Here is a 16,150-nt window from a genome sequence, read left to right on the forward strand (position 1 = left end):
ATCTTGCAATCCAGTCGTCTAGCGTTTTCTATGCGTCCATCTTTATAGAAAACTCCGACCAGGGACCATTTTCAACTTTTGACATTCAAGTTCACTTGATAGACATTTCTTAGTCACAGGACTGGTCCTGACAGTCTATCTTGAATATTTCGTCAAATTGAAGGGACTCATCATTTAATAAACCACAAATTAAATGGAAAAATGAATTCTATTCATTTATATGAATGGTTAACCAATAACGTTTTACAAAGTATTAAATTCTAAAACTTTAAAACATTAAATAAGGACATCAAAGCCATTCTCCAACATGCTTGATTCCCATAGCTGCAGTGTGTGAGTTGTGCTTCGCCTGCGGCAGAGGTTTAGTCAATGGATCTGAGATGTTGTCATCAGTTCCAATCTTGCTTATCTCGACTTCTTTTCTTTCAACGAACTCTCGTAGAAGGTGAAATCGACGAAGTACATGCTTAACTCTCTGGTGGTGTCTAGGCTCCTTTGCCTGTGCTATAGCTCCGTTATTATCACAATAAGTGACACTTTTAGGATTAAAAATGCCAACTCACTAATCATTTTTGAAAGAGAAATTCAAAGAAACATGATTGATTAGGGTTGGGATTCGGAATTACCTAGTTAGGTTTAGGCAAGAATTCCTTTTAGAGCTCCCAATTGCTTAGAACTTAGAAATTGTATGTGATTTTGGAGGATTTTTATATTTTGATTTGAGTGGCAATTTTTGTATTACGACGTTGTGTTTTGATTTTTTTGCCTCTCCATAATGCTCAGAATTAGGGGTTTTATAGGAGAAGTTGCTGCTAAACGCCAGCTCACGCCAGCGTCCAGCGCAGCTGCCAGCGCCAGGCGCTGCTGACGTGCGCGCAGAAGCTGCCAAACAAGGACGAAAGATGTCGTCCTTGTTTTGGCTTGTAATGGTGTACCTTCGTACGAATTGTACGAAGTTGGAAAGTATTGTTTGCTTGATGATTAAGGCTTATTTTGCGTCTAAAAACAAGCCGTTTCGGATTTTTGAATTCGGTTTTACGGGACGAGGCCCGGCTTGCACGGTTTTGTTGGTCGGCACCCAAATTTGGATTGCTTAGTGTCATTTCGACTGAAAAAGGCCTTGTAAAACCAATGGGATAGTCCATTGGGTGAGATTGTACTTGGATCTTGAAATTGATTTTTGGAATTTGTATTTTGTACCGAGTTCCGGAATGGGAACGGCCTCGGGGATTAGATTTTGGCTCTTGGATTTTGGAAATGTTCTTAGCAATTGGGATTTCCGCACGGAGTTGCTCCAACCGCCTAATAAGGATAATGGTATCGTCATCATCCCAATGGGGAGACACGATTTAGGTGTCTACAGAACACAACACTTTTTTTTTTAAATACGGTAGAGATTTATTTAGAAAATGACAATGAAGAAAGCAAGAGTAGAGCATACCTGAAATTTCAAGTTATTGATCGAAATAGACAATCAGGAAAGCAAGAATAGCGGGCAACCGACGTACATACGTGAAAACCCAAATAGAAAATGAGGAAAGCAACAGTAGCCGAAAATCCGTATTGGTGCAACCCGACGACGGTGAGAAATAAAAATGGGGAAATTAGTTCATTAAAATTGAGAAAAAATAAGCTCGGTTACAGGTTTAATTCCAAATTCATTTAAGTTTAATAAATAGAGATCAAATTAAAATAAACTTCTTAATCCTCCCCAAAATAATTTATCTCTATCTGTTTTGAAAAATCAAACCTTTTGGGGCGGTGAATATGAATATAGAATCTGATTCACATTCTCCTTTTCTGTTAAATAGAAAAATACTACATTTCATAAAAAAAAATCAGGCCAATTTATGGGTCTAAATATATACAAAACCCCAAAAAAATGATTTGGAAATTTTCTACAAAAATCAAAGAGAAACAGTTTTTCTGCTCAAACATACAAAATCCAGAATTTCAAAAGTTGTAATTAATCATTAATTATCCAAAAGAAACAGTATTAAGCATTAAATATCCAAAAAACCAGCTAAAGATCTCACCTTTAGGAGGTTCTGACACTGAATCCAACACCCCGTTTCTACTTTTTGCTTTGTAAAAAAAACATAACAAATTTTTATCAGCAATTACACAAATCCCATAAACTCAAATTTCTTAATTTCCCCCCAAAGTTCATCTTCTTTGATAATAAATAAAAATTCATACTAAAAATGAAGGAAACTAAAACCAAAATCTGAAGAAACAACTAACCTCACACAGAAGGTAATATCAAGTTCCATGCCGCTGAGAAAATAAGAATTTAAATGTATGTCCTTCTGTTCCCTCACACATAAAATGAAACTGAAATTACATACATGACGATTATGAAGCACATGGACAATTTGGGAAGCAAGCCCATACACTCCCAAAGAGTGCTCAAATCTGGAATGAACAGCCTAGGAAACACCATATGAGCTGCACCTGAAACCAAAATAATTTCTGTTTGATAAATGTAGTAAAGACTTTGGATTTTACAATTCATCAAAGAAACATGTCTTAAAGAAGGTGATGAGGATCAAATTATATGACCACCTAACACAACACCACCAACAACAACAAACCATATGACCACCTAACACCAACACCAACCAACACCAAATTAATTGAATAAAAAAATAAAGTTCCGAATTTAATCATACTAAATATAGTAAACAACATTCAACTAACAACATAAGCCACAAAGACAATGATCGATGTATACGGGATTCGATCTTACTATCTTAGTCTTGGGTTCGTGAAACATCAGTAGTAGTAATATACGCGATGGAATAAACCCATTACAAACAGCAAGGCCTGGGAAAATTTGAAGGGATTTTCCACAAAGCTTATAACCCTGAAAAGCAGTAACAGGCATTGAGCTAAGTTATTAGTTAATTCAACGAAATTCAAAAAAAAATAAAAAATAAAAATAACCAAATCACATTTCATGCAAGAGAGAACTTCATTTCCACTTATGTGATCACCTTATACCCTTTTAGATGATAATTTACTGAATCTCCATTAATAAATGATCACTTATGTTTGTCTATAGAGGGTATAAGTATCAAATTGTCTGTCTAGCAAGCAGGCATATATACACTTTCCAACTGATCATCTTAAATACTATCAACCAGAAACAACCAAAAATAAAGGTTATCCAACATCAAAGTGAGATATGGTTACATATGAAGCACCCAAAATAACCAAGGTTATCCTACGTCTTCCTGACAGTCACAATAAAAGGAAAGATACGCCGATATAATCAAAGGGCCCAGGAAATTCATTGTGAAAGAAAAAAGAGAGCAAGCTCTAGATAATTAGTGGATGCAAAAATCCAATTTACTTTTTGCATGAAAAATACAGAACTGTAAAAAATCAAAATATAAAAATAACAAAAATGAATGCAGTACCCTGCGAAAGCCATTGTTCACGGCGAGCATCAAGCTTACACTGCTTCAATTTCATCGACCTATTCGCCTGTTAAATAAAAAAAAACCCATTGTCAGACCAAAATAAAACAAATTACAATATGAAATAAAAAAATATCGAACCGAGGAAACAAAAACCGAGAAATTAAAATTGATGCACAAAAGTATGAATTTACAGGGCGAAGTAAAAGAAGAATACCACTTCACCAAGCAGAAAAGCTCTTTATCTAAATGGTCGAATGAAACACCTGAAACATCAAAATTGAGAGAATTTAGTGACGGAAACGTAAAATTAGGGTTTTGAAATCGGGGTTTTTGGAGAGAGAAATTACCTTTGACGAATTGTTCGAGTTCAGAAGAGTGAAATTAGTCTCAAATCCGACTCCAAAAGTTGCTTCACGTAGAAATGCTTTCAAAATCTATGCTTTCAAAATAATAACCAAAATCAACAAAGTACACAATTTCAATCAAACAGATTAAAAACAAAAACCAAAGAGATTCAGTTCATCGAAATTCGACTAAAATAAGGGAACACACACAAAAATTGACAAACCCAATCTGACGCACCAGAAAATTGAGCAGGAGCATAGAATATCAAGAGAAAAAAATCACCTATGACAAAATTTGAAAATTCGTAAATGAATTTTCTCAAAAAATAACCTAATTGCAGAATACAACATTAAAGAATTAAATTAATCGTTTGCTAAGAAAAAATCAATCAAACTAATGCTGAATTTCGAGAAGAAATAAACCCTTAAAAGTTAGAGAGAGAAGGAGAGAGAAATGTACCACCACTGAATCGGCGGTGGATGTAGACGTGATGGCAGCAGAGGCGTCGAACAACCGGAAGATTTGCCGACAACATCTCGCGAATCAGAATCGTCGGAGCATGGGCCACAAAGAAGATGAAAAAACCAGATCTTTGAAATTGGTGGTTCTTCAGAGTATAGATTTTTAGGGTTTGAGATGAGGAGACAGCGAATGGTTTGAGATGAGGAGAAAGAAATACAGGATTCTTTCCTTTTCTTAGAGGAGAGAGAACCAAAGAGTCCGTTTGAGAGGAAGGAGCGAATGATCCGTGAAGGGTTTGAGAGGAATGGGTGGAGGGTGTTTTCGTCATTTTGCTTGTGGACACGAAAAATGGTGTTACTGAATTGCCCCTCCCCTCTTGGCTTATATAACAGAGATAAAGAGGGAGTATATTATTTTGTTTTTCCATATGAGTAAGTAGAGTGGTACACTTTTTTTTGTTTTTTTAAGTAGACTGGTACACTTACCACACTAACAATCGGATCTTTTTCTCCCTTAATTACTCCTACTTTTGTCCAATCTTGAATAGAATCAATTTCTCGTTTCTCCCGTCAAAGAAAAATATAATAATAATTTCCCCTTCATCGATCTACCAAAACCACAAGAAAAAAAAATGAAAAAAAAGTCTTATCCTTGTTCATAAATAATCCATAATATATTTACTTGATCACAAGAAAAAAAAAAGAGTCTTCTCTAACAATAAATAGATGGAAGAGCTCTGTATAGGCAGGCAGAAATCATCGTTCCAAAGCTTCGTAGCGCCAGGTTCGATTCCAAGAATTAACCTGAATAATGTTAATAATGATGAGAATGAAAAACATGTTGATGTTGATGAAGAGGATGAAGATGATGGAAGAAATGATATGTTTAATAAGACAGCAGGAGGTTTTATATCATCACTAAACTCACCATTTGATCAGGCTATAGGTAATACTAGTGATGCTGTATCTTCCTGCTCCTTGTTGAACTTGAACAACAACACGACTTGTTTCACTTCTATTAAAAACAAGAGGGTTTCCGAAGATCACAACATTTTCAACGCCGAATCGGGTGTTAACCGGAGGCATAAGCGTATGATGAAGAACAGAGAGTCCGCTGCTCGATCTCGCGCTCGTCGGCAGGTTCTCTTTCTTTCTTTCTTTTTTCCTTTTTTTTATTTTTTATTTTTTACTTTTTACGGGGTGGTTTTGTGTGTTATGTTAATGTCGTATTACCTTCTATTAAACACGAAAATATTCTACCAATAATGTCTTGATCCAGTGGTTAAGAATGAGGTTTGTGTACAATAAATCTCAAATTCGATTGTAATTAGTAAATAAGTACATGTTCTGCACGTTACATTCACAATTGGTAGCCAAAAACAAAAATGTTATTTTCATCAAAAGTGTTTTGTGTACAGTAACATTGTTGATGCGGTATTAGTACCTTGTTGATTTTTTTACATTGTAGGCTTGTGGGATCTATTTTTTTAATTTTCATATAGGTTGTGACTTGTCAATTCCCTCCGTCCCTTAATGCTCGCACTGATTTAACTGGTGTGGAGTTTAATACACTTGAATTGACTTATTAGTTTAATGGATAGTAGTTGATAATGGAGTATTTTTTAATATAGTTAGTGGGAAATGTGTAAGGGGGTAGTGGGATTGTTAATATTTAAATGATTTTATGTAGGGAGTGAGTTAGTAAGTAAGTGTGAGAAATAATATATTATTGTTAAAAAAAATTCATTTAAAGAAGTGGTGCAAGTATTAAGGGACAACTCGAAAAGAAAAGCGGTGCGAGCATTAAGGGATGAAGGGAATATACTAAAACAGACATCAGAAATGACACATGTCATTTCCTGTTGTAAAATTTTCCCGCCAAAAACCACTTTCCTAAAAAATATATCTGTTTTATTTATTTTTATTCTTCGCCCTTTTTTATAAACTATTTATGTATGGGAAAAAATATTAGTTTAGAAATTATGATAATAATAGATACCACGTAATAATAATTTTGCTGAATACTTTTTGGTAATATTTTATTCAAATCGGTACATTAATAATGAAAAATATATTAACTCGATATGTCATGTTCGTCAAATTAGCATATTACACATATATAATATGCATATTCGATAAATAAATTAAATGAGTATGTATAAACAAATTTATAATTATGCAGTACTGTGGGGATATTCAGTTAAATATTTTGTAAAATAAATTATCATAATCCGTGCGTGCACGGGATCTAATCTATTAGACAAGTAAAGGCGTGATACACGGTTGGGGGACAACAGATTTTTCGCCTATACTTAGGGGTAAAATAGTGTTTTTGCTTAATTTGTTAAAAAGAAAGTACTAAGTATCGACAACAATGACAGAAAATAATACTCCCTCCGTCCCTTAATACTCGCACCGTTTTCCTTTTCGGGTCATCCCTTAATACTTGCACCGTTTCTATAAATGGAAATCTTTACCAATATTATATTATTCCTCACACTTACCTACTACCCCACCTACACCCTACTCCCTACAAAAAATCATTTAAAAATCCACATCTCCACATCTCCACATCCCCACTCACCATTTCTCACCCCTTACACATTTCTCACTAACTATATTAAAAAAAAATACCCCACTATCAACTAACACCTACTAAATTAATAAGTCAATTCAAATGTCTTATACTCTGCACCGGTCAAACCGTTGCGAGTATTAAGGAACGAATGGAGTACAACAATGACAATATACATGCAACACTTTTACCCATTAATTTAAGTGGTCCCTTTACTTTTGCTATATCATTTCATATCCTTCTTTTTGGATGATTATGACATACTTTAATACAATAGTGATAGTATATATACAACAATGACAATACTTATGTAACAGATGACAATATATAGCAAGTTAACAACACTTTTACCCATTCATTTATGGGGTGAGCCATCTTTTTCAATTTCTTTTCTTTTATTTGTTTGGGTGGGTATGGGGATGAAAATCCGTTGTCCCGCCTCTACACAAGTATATTCAATATACATATATGTGGAGTATTTTGTATATACATTTCTTGAAAAATGGGTGCAGGCTTACACAAGTGAGTTGGAAAGGGAGCATGCTAAATTAAAGGAAGAAAATGCTAAGCTCAGGAAACTGCAACAACGGGTAAGCTTTTAATTATTTTTATTTATTTATTATTTACGTTTGGTATTATGTACGCGATTTAACAACTAATTAGTATTTGGGCCCGGGCGATGCCTCACATTATTTCGTGAATAACAATAATTATCATATTTTTAAAATGCAATTTTGTTTGATTTTGTTTTACATAAGATAATTTTTCTATATTATATTAATATTAATTTTGCATAGATAACATGTAAAAGATTATAGCTCAATTGATTAATGGTCTAATGTTGAAAGTGGAGGTTGTGGGTTCAAATCTTACGCAAACCATATATCTCTTGTTTAAATGCAAGTAGATATATAACATGGATTTGTGGATTGAGGGAGAGCGTCATGTGGCATGTAAATGTTTGTAGAAATGCTTTTTAATATATAGTATAGATAGATTGATGTCGTTTGAGATTTTTTTAAAAAAAAATTAAACAATATAAATTACGTTTATTTATAAGTTTTCGCTTTTATCTAAAATCTGACATGGGAAAGTGAAAAAATTTAGTGCTCAAATGGAAAAACGTGAGAGATTAAATGCTCCAATGAGTTTAATTGATTAAAATTATCAATTGGTACACGTTTTGACAGAATATTAGGGATATTTATGTTATGTTATGAAATGAAATATTCAAAACGCAAATAGTAAAATGAGACATCCAAAACGAAATACATAAAGAATAAAAGGGGACGGATATTATGTAATTGAATTTGTGATTAATTTGCAGACACTATAGGATTAAGAAATAAAGTTCTCCTACTAGTCTCAATAAAGTTCTCCCTCTGCTCTTTAAATATAGCCTTACTAGTCTTATATGCACGCGATGCGTGCGAGATTACATATTATCTCTATTCTATAATACAATAGTATTATGTATCACTCTTACTTCGTATCACCTCTAATGCACCCTTATTAGAAAATAAACTTTCTCTCTCTGATTTGTATATTTTGATTATGAATGACTCGAGGGACGGCTACCATCGTAAAGAAAGAAAAATTAACATCGAGATTAAATGTGATCAACCAATATATTAAAAAATGAACCATATAGAATTTTTACGTTCTTTTTGTTTGACAACCGAATAGAAAGTACAATATTAGAAGCTCTCACAAAACCAAATGGGGATTGTAAAATAAAATTGTGTAAAATCATGCATGAAGCTTAATTTTTTTGATTATTTGTCTTCCGACCCTTTTCAATTTAAATTTGACTGATAAATTATATGTATATTTTATATATTATTCTCTACATCATATTTAGCCATAATATATTATTGGACGATATTCATTGATTGATGATAATGACATAAGTCAACATATATACAAATAAATCTACAAAATTATAGGTTATACCTTAGGTAACGGCTAATCACTTATCTAATTACATGAGATACGGAAGGATTACAAATCCGCACATATTTACATTAATGGTTATATTTATGGGGTATTTTCATTAATAGTTATGCTTAAATAACATAGAGGGTAGTTTAGTAAAATTCTTGGGGGACACCAAAAGTGTGATTATGAAAATAACTCTCCCCTCTTGGCTTATATAATAGTAATTTTTTATATTATTCTCTATATCATATTCAGCCATATATTATTGGACACATATTCCTTGATTGATGAGAATGACATAAGTCAACATATATACAAACTAATCTCCATAATTATAGGCTATAAGTTAGGTAACAGCTAATCACCTATCTAATTACATGAGATATGAAAGGATTACAAATCCTCACATATTTACATTAATGGTTATATTTATGGAGCATTTTCATTAATAGTTATGCTTAAATAACATAAAGGGCAGTTTAATAAATTCTTTGGGGATACCAAAAGCGTGATTACAAAAATAACCCTCCACTCTTGGCTTATATAATAGATAATAGATATTTGCCTGTCAAAAAAAAAAGTCTTATTTGACTTTTTTCCGGTATTTTAGACACAATTTAAATGTAAATATATCTAATTTGCAGGTGTAAAAATTATAAAAAGTCGATATTCCTAAAACATACATTGAAACAAGATTTCAGGTGACCATATTTCTTATTTTAATGGTCAATTTTTAAATTTGACCTTAAATTAGAATGGGGCTTACTATTTACCGCCCCATATTACTCAAAACCGCCCTAATATTTTACCCATATACCCCCTTTATTTACCCCCTCATTTTAGCATTTACCATTATCTTTTACCTTTTCCCTTTTTACCGCCCACCCTAAACATAATGTGAAATAATTTTTACATGGCCGAGACTACCGGTGGAACATCAAATTCACAAGAGGACTTTTTTTCGGAAAAAAATATTCAGAAACTTATGCATTTCTAGTTTGTACCATGGTACAGACTTATGAAGTTTAAGCCTGTACCATGGTACAGACTTATGAGTTTTGAGCTCCGACCATGGTATAGACTTATGTAGTTTAAGCTCGTACCATGGAAGGAGCTTAAACTTCATAAGTGTATACCATGGTCGGAGCTCAAAACTCATAAGTCTATACTATTTAATGTTTTGATTTGTTGTTGAATTTGATGTAATTTGTTTCGGAGAAAAGATTAAGAGACTTATGCATCTTAAGGTTGTACCATGGTACAGACTTATGAATTTTAAGCTCGTACCATGGCAGGAGCTTAAAATGCATAAGTCTATGCCATGGTGTGAGCTTAAAATGCATAAGTCTATGCCATGGTGTGAGCTTAAAATGCATAAGTCTCTACCATGGTGTAAACTTAAAATGCATAAGTTTGTGGAATCAAAATTAAATTAGTATTTTTTTAATTTATTGATTAATGTACTTATTGACAAATAAAATTGTTTGGTTTAAATAATTTTTTTCATGGGTGTATGGTGGTGGTTTGGATGAAGATACTTTCTCTCTTTAAAATAGATGGGGTAATTAATTTGGGAGAAAAGTTTCATTATATAAGGATATTAAAGTAAAATAATGGGGCGGTTTTGAGTAATGTGGGGCGGCTTTTAGCGCTCCACATTAGAATTAGACAATCCTTTAAAAACGGAGAGAGTAGTCATAGCACGAAATCTATTACATTATACTAATACAGACAACAGGAGGACACGTGTCAGTACCTGGTGCAAAATTTTCCCGCCAAAATTATTTTCCTAAAAAAAAATCTTAATTTTTCATGTATTTTTTTTAATTTTCTATCTTTTTTATTTACTATTTGCGTATGAAAATTTTTTATGTGTATATATTATGGAAATAATATATGCCACGGAATAATAGTTTTCTAAAAATATTTTTTGGTAATATTTTAGTCAAATTGTAATATTAATAATGGAAAATATATATATTTACTCAATATTTTGGTCAATTAGCATATTAAGCATATAAAATATGTATACGTAGTAGGAGAAAATTGCATACACCGAATGATTAAATGAGTATGTTAACGTTTATTAGTTATGCAGTAACTAAAGGGAGATTAATATTTTAATCAAATACTCCCTCTGTATTTATTTAAGAGATACACTTGTCTTTTCCGGCCGTATTTATTTAAAAGATATACTTGCCATATTTAGTAACTTATCAACCCCACCATCTAATTAAATAATACATCTAATTTACCCTATAACCCACCATCTTATTAAACAAATACTTTTAGAAACTCACCTCATCTCCCAACCCCCAAAATGACATGGTCTCCACTTATTTACATATTAAAATATCTAACCAACCCCACTTGTTTTATTATTTTATTTCATTTAATTTTTCTTCTTAATACCCGTATCTGTATATCTCTTAAATAAAAACGGAATGAGTATTTTTAAATATTCGTGCATAAACGGGGTCTAATCTAAAAAATTAAATAAAACAAAAACCTGCTAACCTATTGTCTTAAAGTTTCGAATAGTCAATTCAAGGGCCAGATTAATATTTTTCTTTTTTTTTGACAAGTGCCAGATTAATTTTAACTCTGCCTCTTGTGAGTTTTTCTTGTCACGATGGTCTTGTTTTCTTTACTCCAGTATCATCAAATATTCAAATGTTACTCCGTGTATATCTCTTAAATAAAAACGGAATGAGTATTTTTAAATATCCGTGCATAAACGGGGTCTAATCTAAAAAATTAAATAAAACAAAAACCTGCTAACCTATTGTCTTAAAGTTTCGAATAGTCAATTCAAGGGCCAGATTAATTTTAACTCTGCCTCTTGTGAGTTTTTCTTGTCACGGTGGTCTTGTTTTCTTTACTCCAGTATCATCAAATATTCAAATGTTACTCCGTAATAGTCCGTATTAAAGTGTTGACATTTTTGTCGTGTTACATTTCTTTATCATATCATACTTTTTCCTTTTTTCTTTTTTATTTATGTATTTATTTATTACTTCCTCCATTTTTTAATAATTGCACCATTTTGGTTTTAGCACTATTCACATATTCTTATATAGTTATTTTTTGTAATTTGTATGTAAGGAAAAATATATTCATGTGGGATCTTGTTAGATTCGTCTTAAAATATACTTTCAAATTATCAAATTTTTATAACTTTTTAAAATGTATAATGAGAGATATTAGTGGTTAAAATAGTGAAATTCCAAATGGTGCAATTAAAAAAAATGGAGGAAGTATTAGTTTGTGTGTGGGGCCGTGGAGGAGCTGGAGTGTTGGGTGCTTGGGGCTAACAGCCTAACACAATTCCTCCTCCTGAATAGAACTTTAGAAATGGCCGTGAACCACTTTAAGCCCACGCTGTTGTGAGTACTCTCCAAATGGGTCAATTTGGTTACAGTCCCAACAATTTTTTTTAAAGATGAAATGTGTTATCTGATCGGAATTCTTACGTGCCTGAGTTAGTAAGCGAGAAACTTTAAGATTGGGGGAATGATAAGGGGAACTCTCTCTAAAAGTGACCCTAGTGGGGATTGAACCATTAACCTTTTGATTGGAAGATGAATCATTTTCACTAGATAAGACATTATTATAATCCTATTTGGCAATCAACAATAATACCGTACGGATTATTATTTGTTTGGTTGACTTATATTTAACACAAGATAAATTATTTCAACATATGTGGACCTCCTTTTTGGGGACAAATAATGAGACAAGACTGTTGACTCTGATATAATAGTAAACCTATTGGGACATACCCAAACTCGTACATCGGAAGATCGATATAGACCATATATAAATCCAACGAGTTACGTTCCATCGTAAAATCTATTGGTGATAAGTGGAGTAACTCACCAATCTTATACCACGTATGTTGACAATCTCTAAATATTTGTGTTTCTCCAATATAGAATAACTAATCCAGTACTCAAATACATCGTGAAGTATGTATTTTACCCCTAACAAATGACATGGAATGTACGGTGTACTTTTCTTGAAATACATCGTGATGTACGAAAGAATTAGGAGATAATTAATCTCAAATTTGGTAGTTGGTTGTTGTGATTACAGTTTTTGGTATCTGTTCCGGTTGAAGTGCCAAGAAAGCGCACCCACAGTAGATCGTCTACGGCACCACTTTGAGAAATATGAAAATAGAATGTATTAAATTCAAACTCTAGACTATTTTCATATTAGGGTTGCTTTGTATAGTCTCTGCGATGTACATATTATTCAGAGAGGTCAGATTTTTTTTGTTGATCAAACATAAACGTGTTTTTTTTTAATGTAAATATTTTGTTATTTTATGTAATTTTAGTGATATATTTTGTTTCTTTTATGTTATTAGTAGGTGTGTCCAATGCAATTGTACGAGTGGTTGACATTATTGTTTCTCTGGTCCAATTACATTGTACGAGTGGTTGAGATCAACCAGACATCTCTTTGATCCCTAGTTTCTAGAAGTAATTAGGAAAATTATATCCCCTTTGGGCCACAAAAATGGGTAAGCAAGCGAAAAGTAGTGGGACACTTTAGTGTGATAAATGCACAAGATGTTCTTAATTCTTAATTCAATAAATGCCCGTGTAATTGAACGGTTTATAAAATTTAAATTAGTATTTGGTCCGGTGATGTCCCAGATAACTACTTTAAATATCATAGTATGGTGTGTAATACTCCCTTCGTCCCTTAATACTCGACCTGTTTTGACTTTTTGCTATATTCACATAATTCACTTTGATCCTATTTTATTTCTAGTATATATATGAAAATAAATGTTAGTATATAATATTATTGTTGGCTTATCTTAATATATATTTTTAAAATATTAATATTTTTATAAGTTTTTATAATATGTACTCCCTCCGTCCCTTAATACTCGCACCGGTTTGACCGGTGCGGAGTTTAAGACATTTGAATTGACTTATTAATTTAATAACTGTTTGTTGATAGTGGGGTATTTTTTTTAATATAGTTAGTGGGAAATGTGTAAAGGGTAGGGAGTGGTGAGTGAGGGGTGTTGATTTTTAAATTATTTTTTGTAGAGAATACGGGTGTAGGTGGGGTAGTAGGTAAGTGTGAGAAATAATATAATATTCTATTTATAGAAGCGGTGCAAGTATTAAGGGACGACCCGAAAAGGAAAGCGGTGCAAGTATTAAGGGATGGAGGGAGTAATTAAAGAAATTGGTGGTCAAAGTTGTGCATTGGCAAGCGTGTCCGGTCAAAATAGGTCGAGTATTAAGGGACAGAGGGAGTACATAAAATGTTAGTATGGACCATATAATTTGAAGAGAGAATATCTCATGGTTGCCAAATGTGGCAAGACATCCACTTTGCATGTAACATGTCCCAGATACCACACATTTTCACTTCATAAATTTATAGTACTATACATATCACGAAACTATCATCGTAGTCGTTCAGTATACATGGACTGTATAGGATATATATATATACTATAACGATTTGCATTAGCATATTGTAGAACTCGAAAGGATGTGATTTCATTAAATTTCAATTTTTGTTTAGTAATATGCCAAATTATGCGTATTTCATTTATTTTGACATCTTATTTGACACATTGAGTTTTCTTTGAAATTATAGAATTGATCGAAGTAGAAAACTAAAAATTCATTGAGGATCATGTTTTAATTAATATGCAAATCGGTAAACGCATGGTTTACAATTCTAAATTTCAACAAAACCTAGAATATACTCCGTACTTAATTTATCGTCCGAGAGAGATCATCAATATGTTAGCCCCGACCTGCACTACAAAGAACTTGAGACTACATCAAAAGCAAGATTCTAGATTGAAGATATAGAAAAATAAGTGGATGATTTCTACCAATATCTTGTAATTTAAGTACAATTTTACAAAAGCAATGCCTAAAATGTTCATTTTTTTTGGTAAAATATGTTATTTGACATGTTTTAATTGCTCAATATATGTTCAAAGTAATAACATAGTAATGCAATAACTAAATTCATTTTAAATTAGTTAATATTCATTTCACAATCAGTAGATAAATGTTCATTTAATTTCTAAATTGGTTGAATAAATGCCAAATAATTAGAAAACCGTTCAGATTCGAATGAGTAGATAAATGTTCATTTCCAAATATATAAATAAATAAATGTTCATTTCCGGGTAATTACACGAGTAAAACCAAAAATTTGCGGCAAGTTACTCTAATTTTCGAGTAATTACAAGCAAGTCCTTCCGGCCCATTCCACCGATCTAGGCAAACCCTACAAGTTGTTCTTAACTTGTTATAGGCCGGTTTAGGAATAGCAAGCTTGATAAATGATTAATAAAGTCTGGTGTTTGAGAAAGGTATTTTGGTGATTTCATTAGTAATTGGGCCTAGGACCTAAGTAAGGCCCAAACATAACCATGAAACATTAAAAAACAAATTCAAATTCATTAGAAATATATATCGTGAATTGATTGAATTGCTAAGAAATGTAGCTTATGATTATAAATATAGATCAGTCTTCCTGGCAAAACAATGGTCAAATTGCTAAAGTATATCATACTTAGAAAGCACACAAGTAAGTTATTTATATGGCAGAAAACAATAAGAAATAAAGAAGTAACAATACTAAAGAGTTGCCTTGGGTTGGGGTTGCGAATCAATCAACTCAAGTACGCTATCATCTTGCTCATAATTGGGAACTCTAAACACAGCGTGCAAGCAAACAACGGTTGGAGAGATTAGCAGGAAACACAACAGGTTAATCCAGGCGTGTGCGATAACATAAGCCAAAACAATAATGATTAGGAGAAGTCCAAGGAGGATGCGGCGAAATACAAGGGAACCAGAGATATTCCCATAAAGGTGGTAGCACATGTAGGTACTGCCAACGTAGAGCACTGCATGGATGTAATAGTACGGGAGGATGGCTATGATCACGTAAAGGTAAAAGAAGGTGAGGACAAGGTTGAAGTAGTTGACTTGGAAATGAGTTAAGTTTTGTTTCAGACGAGTTGTGGTGTCGAGGAAAGTATTGGGCAAAGCCAGTGAATTGTAATCCCAGAATTCAAACCATGGTGCTACAGGTGGTGCTTTAACGGAGTTTTCAACTGACGAATCTGCCAGTTGCGACATTGTTGACATTATTGAGAGAGCTAAGCGAGAGGCTATCGATCTAAGGTAGTTGGATTAATTTAGCTATTGGAATTGAGCTATTGTAGTCCGCTTCCTGTTGAATATTCAGCATCCTCAGCAAGCCATATAAGACTAGAAGTCATCAGTCTATTCACGACATAAACACTATCAGTAGACTTGTCAAGTTTGCTCAGTCAAGATTTTAATATTCATTGTTGGAGCCATAAATTTGGAGCCGCCATCGTGTAGAGTGGATTATCCAAGAAT

General features: G+C 32.8%; 2 protein-coding genes and 1 long non-coding RNA gene across 5 annotated transcripts; 1 reads left to right on the top strand and 2 right to left on the bottom strand.

Annotated features, from left to right (window-relative positions):
* Window positions 1–255: 255 nt before the first annotated feature.
* On the bottom strand, window positions 256–4,679 carry LOC130462539 (uncharacterized). Its single transcript, XR_008922986.1, has 6 exons — window positions 4,230–4,679; window positions 3,773–3,859; window positions 3,640–3,688; window positions 3,423–3,489; window positions 2,750–2,866; window positions 256–2,454 (listed from the first exon to the last, which is right to left on the bottom strand). It is a non-coding gene; the product is annotated as an uncharacterized lncRNA (long non-coding RNA).
* Window positions 4,680–4,798: 119 nt separating this feature from the next.
* On the top strand, window positions 4,799–13,331 carry LOC110804885 (protein FD). 3 transcript variants are annotated; one of them, XM_022010485.2, is made up of 3 exons: window positions 4,799–5,371; window positions 7,319–7,396; window positions 12,821–13,107. In XM_022010485.2, exons 1-3 carry the CDS (start codon window positions 4,958–4,960, stop codon window positions 12,860–12,862), a joined length of 534 nt encoding a protein of 177 aa, XP_021866177.1. In that variant the 5' UTR covers window positions 4,799–4,957; the 3' UTR covers window positions 12,863–13,107. The 3 variants fall into 3 exon arrangements, with proteins under 3 accessions (XP_021866177.1, XP_021866178.1, XP_021866176.1); XM_022010486.2 differs by lacking the exon at window positions 12,821–13,107 and adding an exon at window positions 13,117–13,331 and having other exon boundaries at window positions 4,800–5,371; XM_022010484.2 differs by having other exon boundaries at window positions 4,804–5,371; window positions 12,840–13,107.
* Window positions 13,332–15,376: 2,045 nt separating this feature from the next.
* LOC130463257 (PRA1 family protein B2) lies at window positions 15,377–15,883 on the bottom strand. The gene has a single exon (XM_056832334.1). The coding sequence runs from the start codon at window positions 15,881–15,883 to the stop codon at window positions 15,377–15,379; it is 507 nt and encodes a 168-aa protein (XP_056688312.1).
* Between the last annotated feature and the right edge of the window lie 267 nt (window positions 15,884–16,150).

Source organism: Spinacia oleracea, chromosome 6, assembly GCF_020520425.1.
Source record: "Spinacia oleracea cultivar Varoflay chromosome 6, BTI_SOV_V1, whole genome shotgun sequence".
Classification (NCBI taxonomy): domain Eukaryota; kingdom Viridiplantae; phylum Streptophyta; class Magnoliopsida; order Caryophyllales; family Amaranthaceae; genus Spinacia; species Spinacia oleracea.

What these genes read in the sequence shown, in the direction of transcription:
- LOC110804885 (XM_022010484.2), top strand. Translation starts at nt 4,958, where the DNA reads ATGGAAGAGCTCTGTATAGGCAGGCAGAAATCATCGTTCCAAAGCTTC. An exon ending in GATCTCGCGCTCGTCGGCAG is followed by an intron (nt 5,372 to 7,318) that starts GTTCTCTTTCTT and finishes AAATGGGTGCAG; the next exon opens with GCTTACACAAGTGAGTTGGA. An exon ending in TCAGGAAACTGCAACAACGG is followed by an intron (nt 7,397 to 12,839) that starts GTAAGCTTTTAA and finishes TTGTGATTACAG; the next exon opens with TTTTTGGTATCTGTTCCGGT.
- LOC130463257 (XM_056832334.1), bottom strand. Translation starts at nt 15,883, where the DNA reads ATGTCGCAACTGGCAGATTCGTCAGTTGAAAACTCCGTTAAAGCACCA.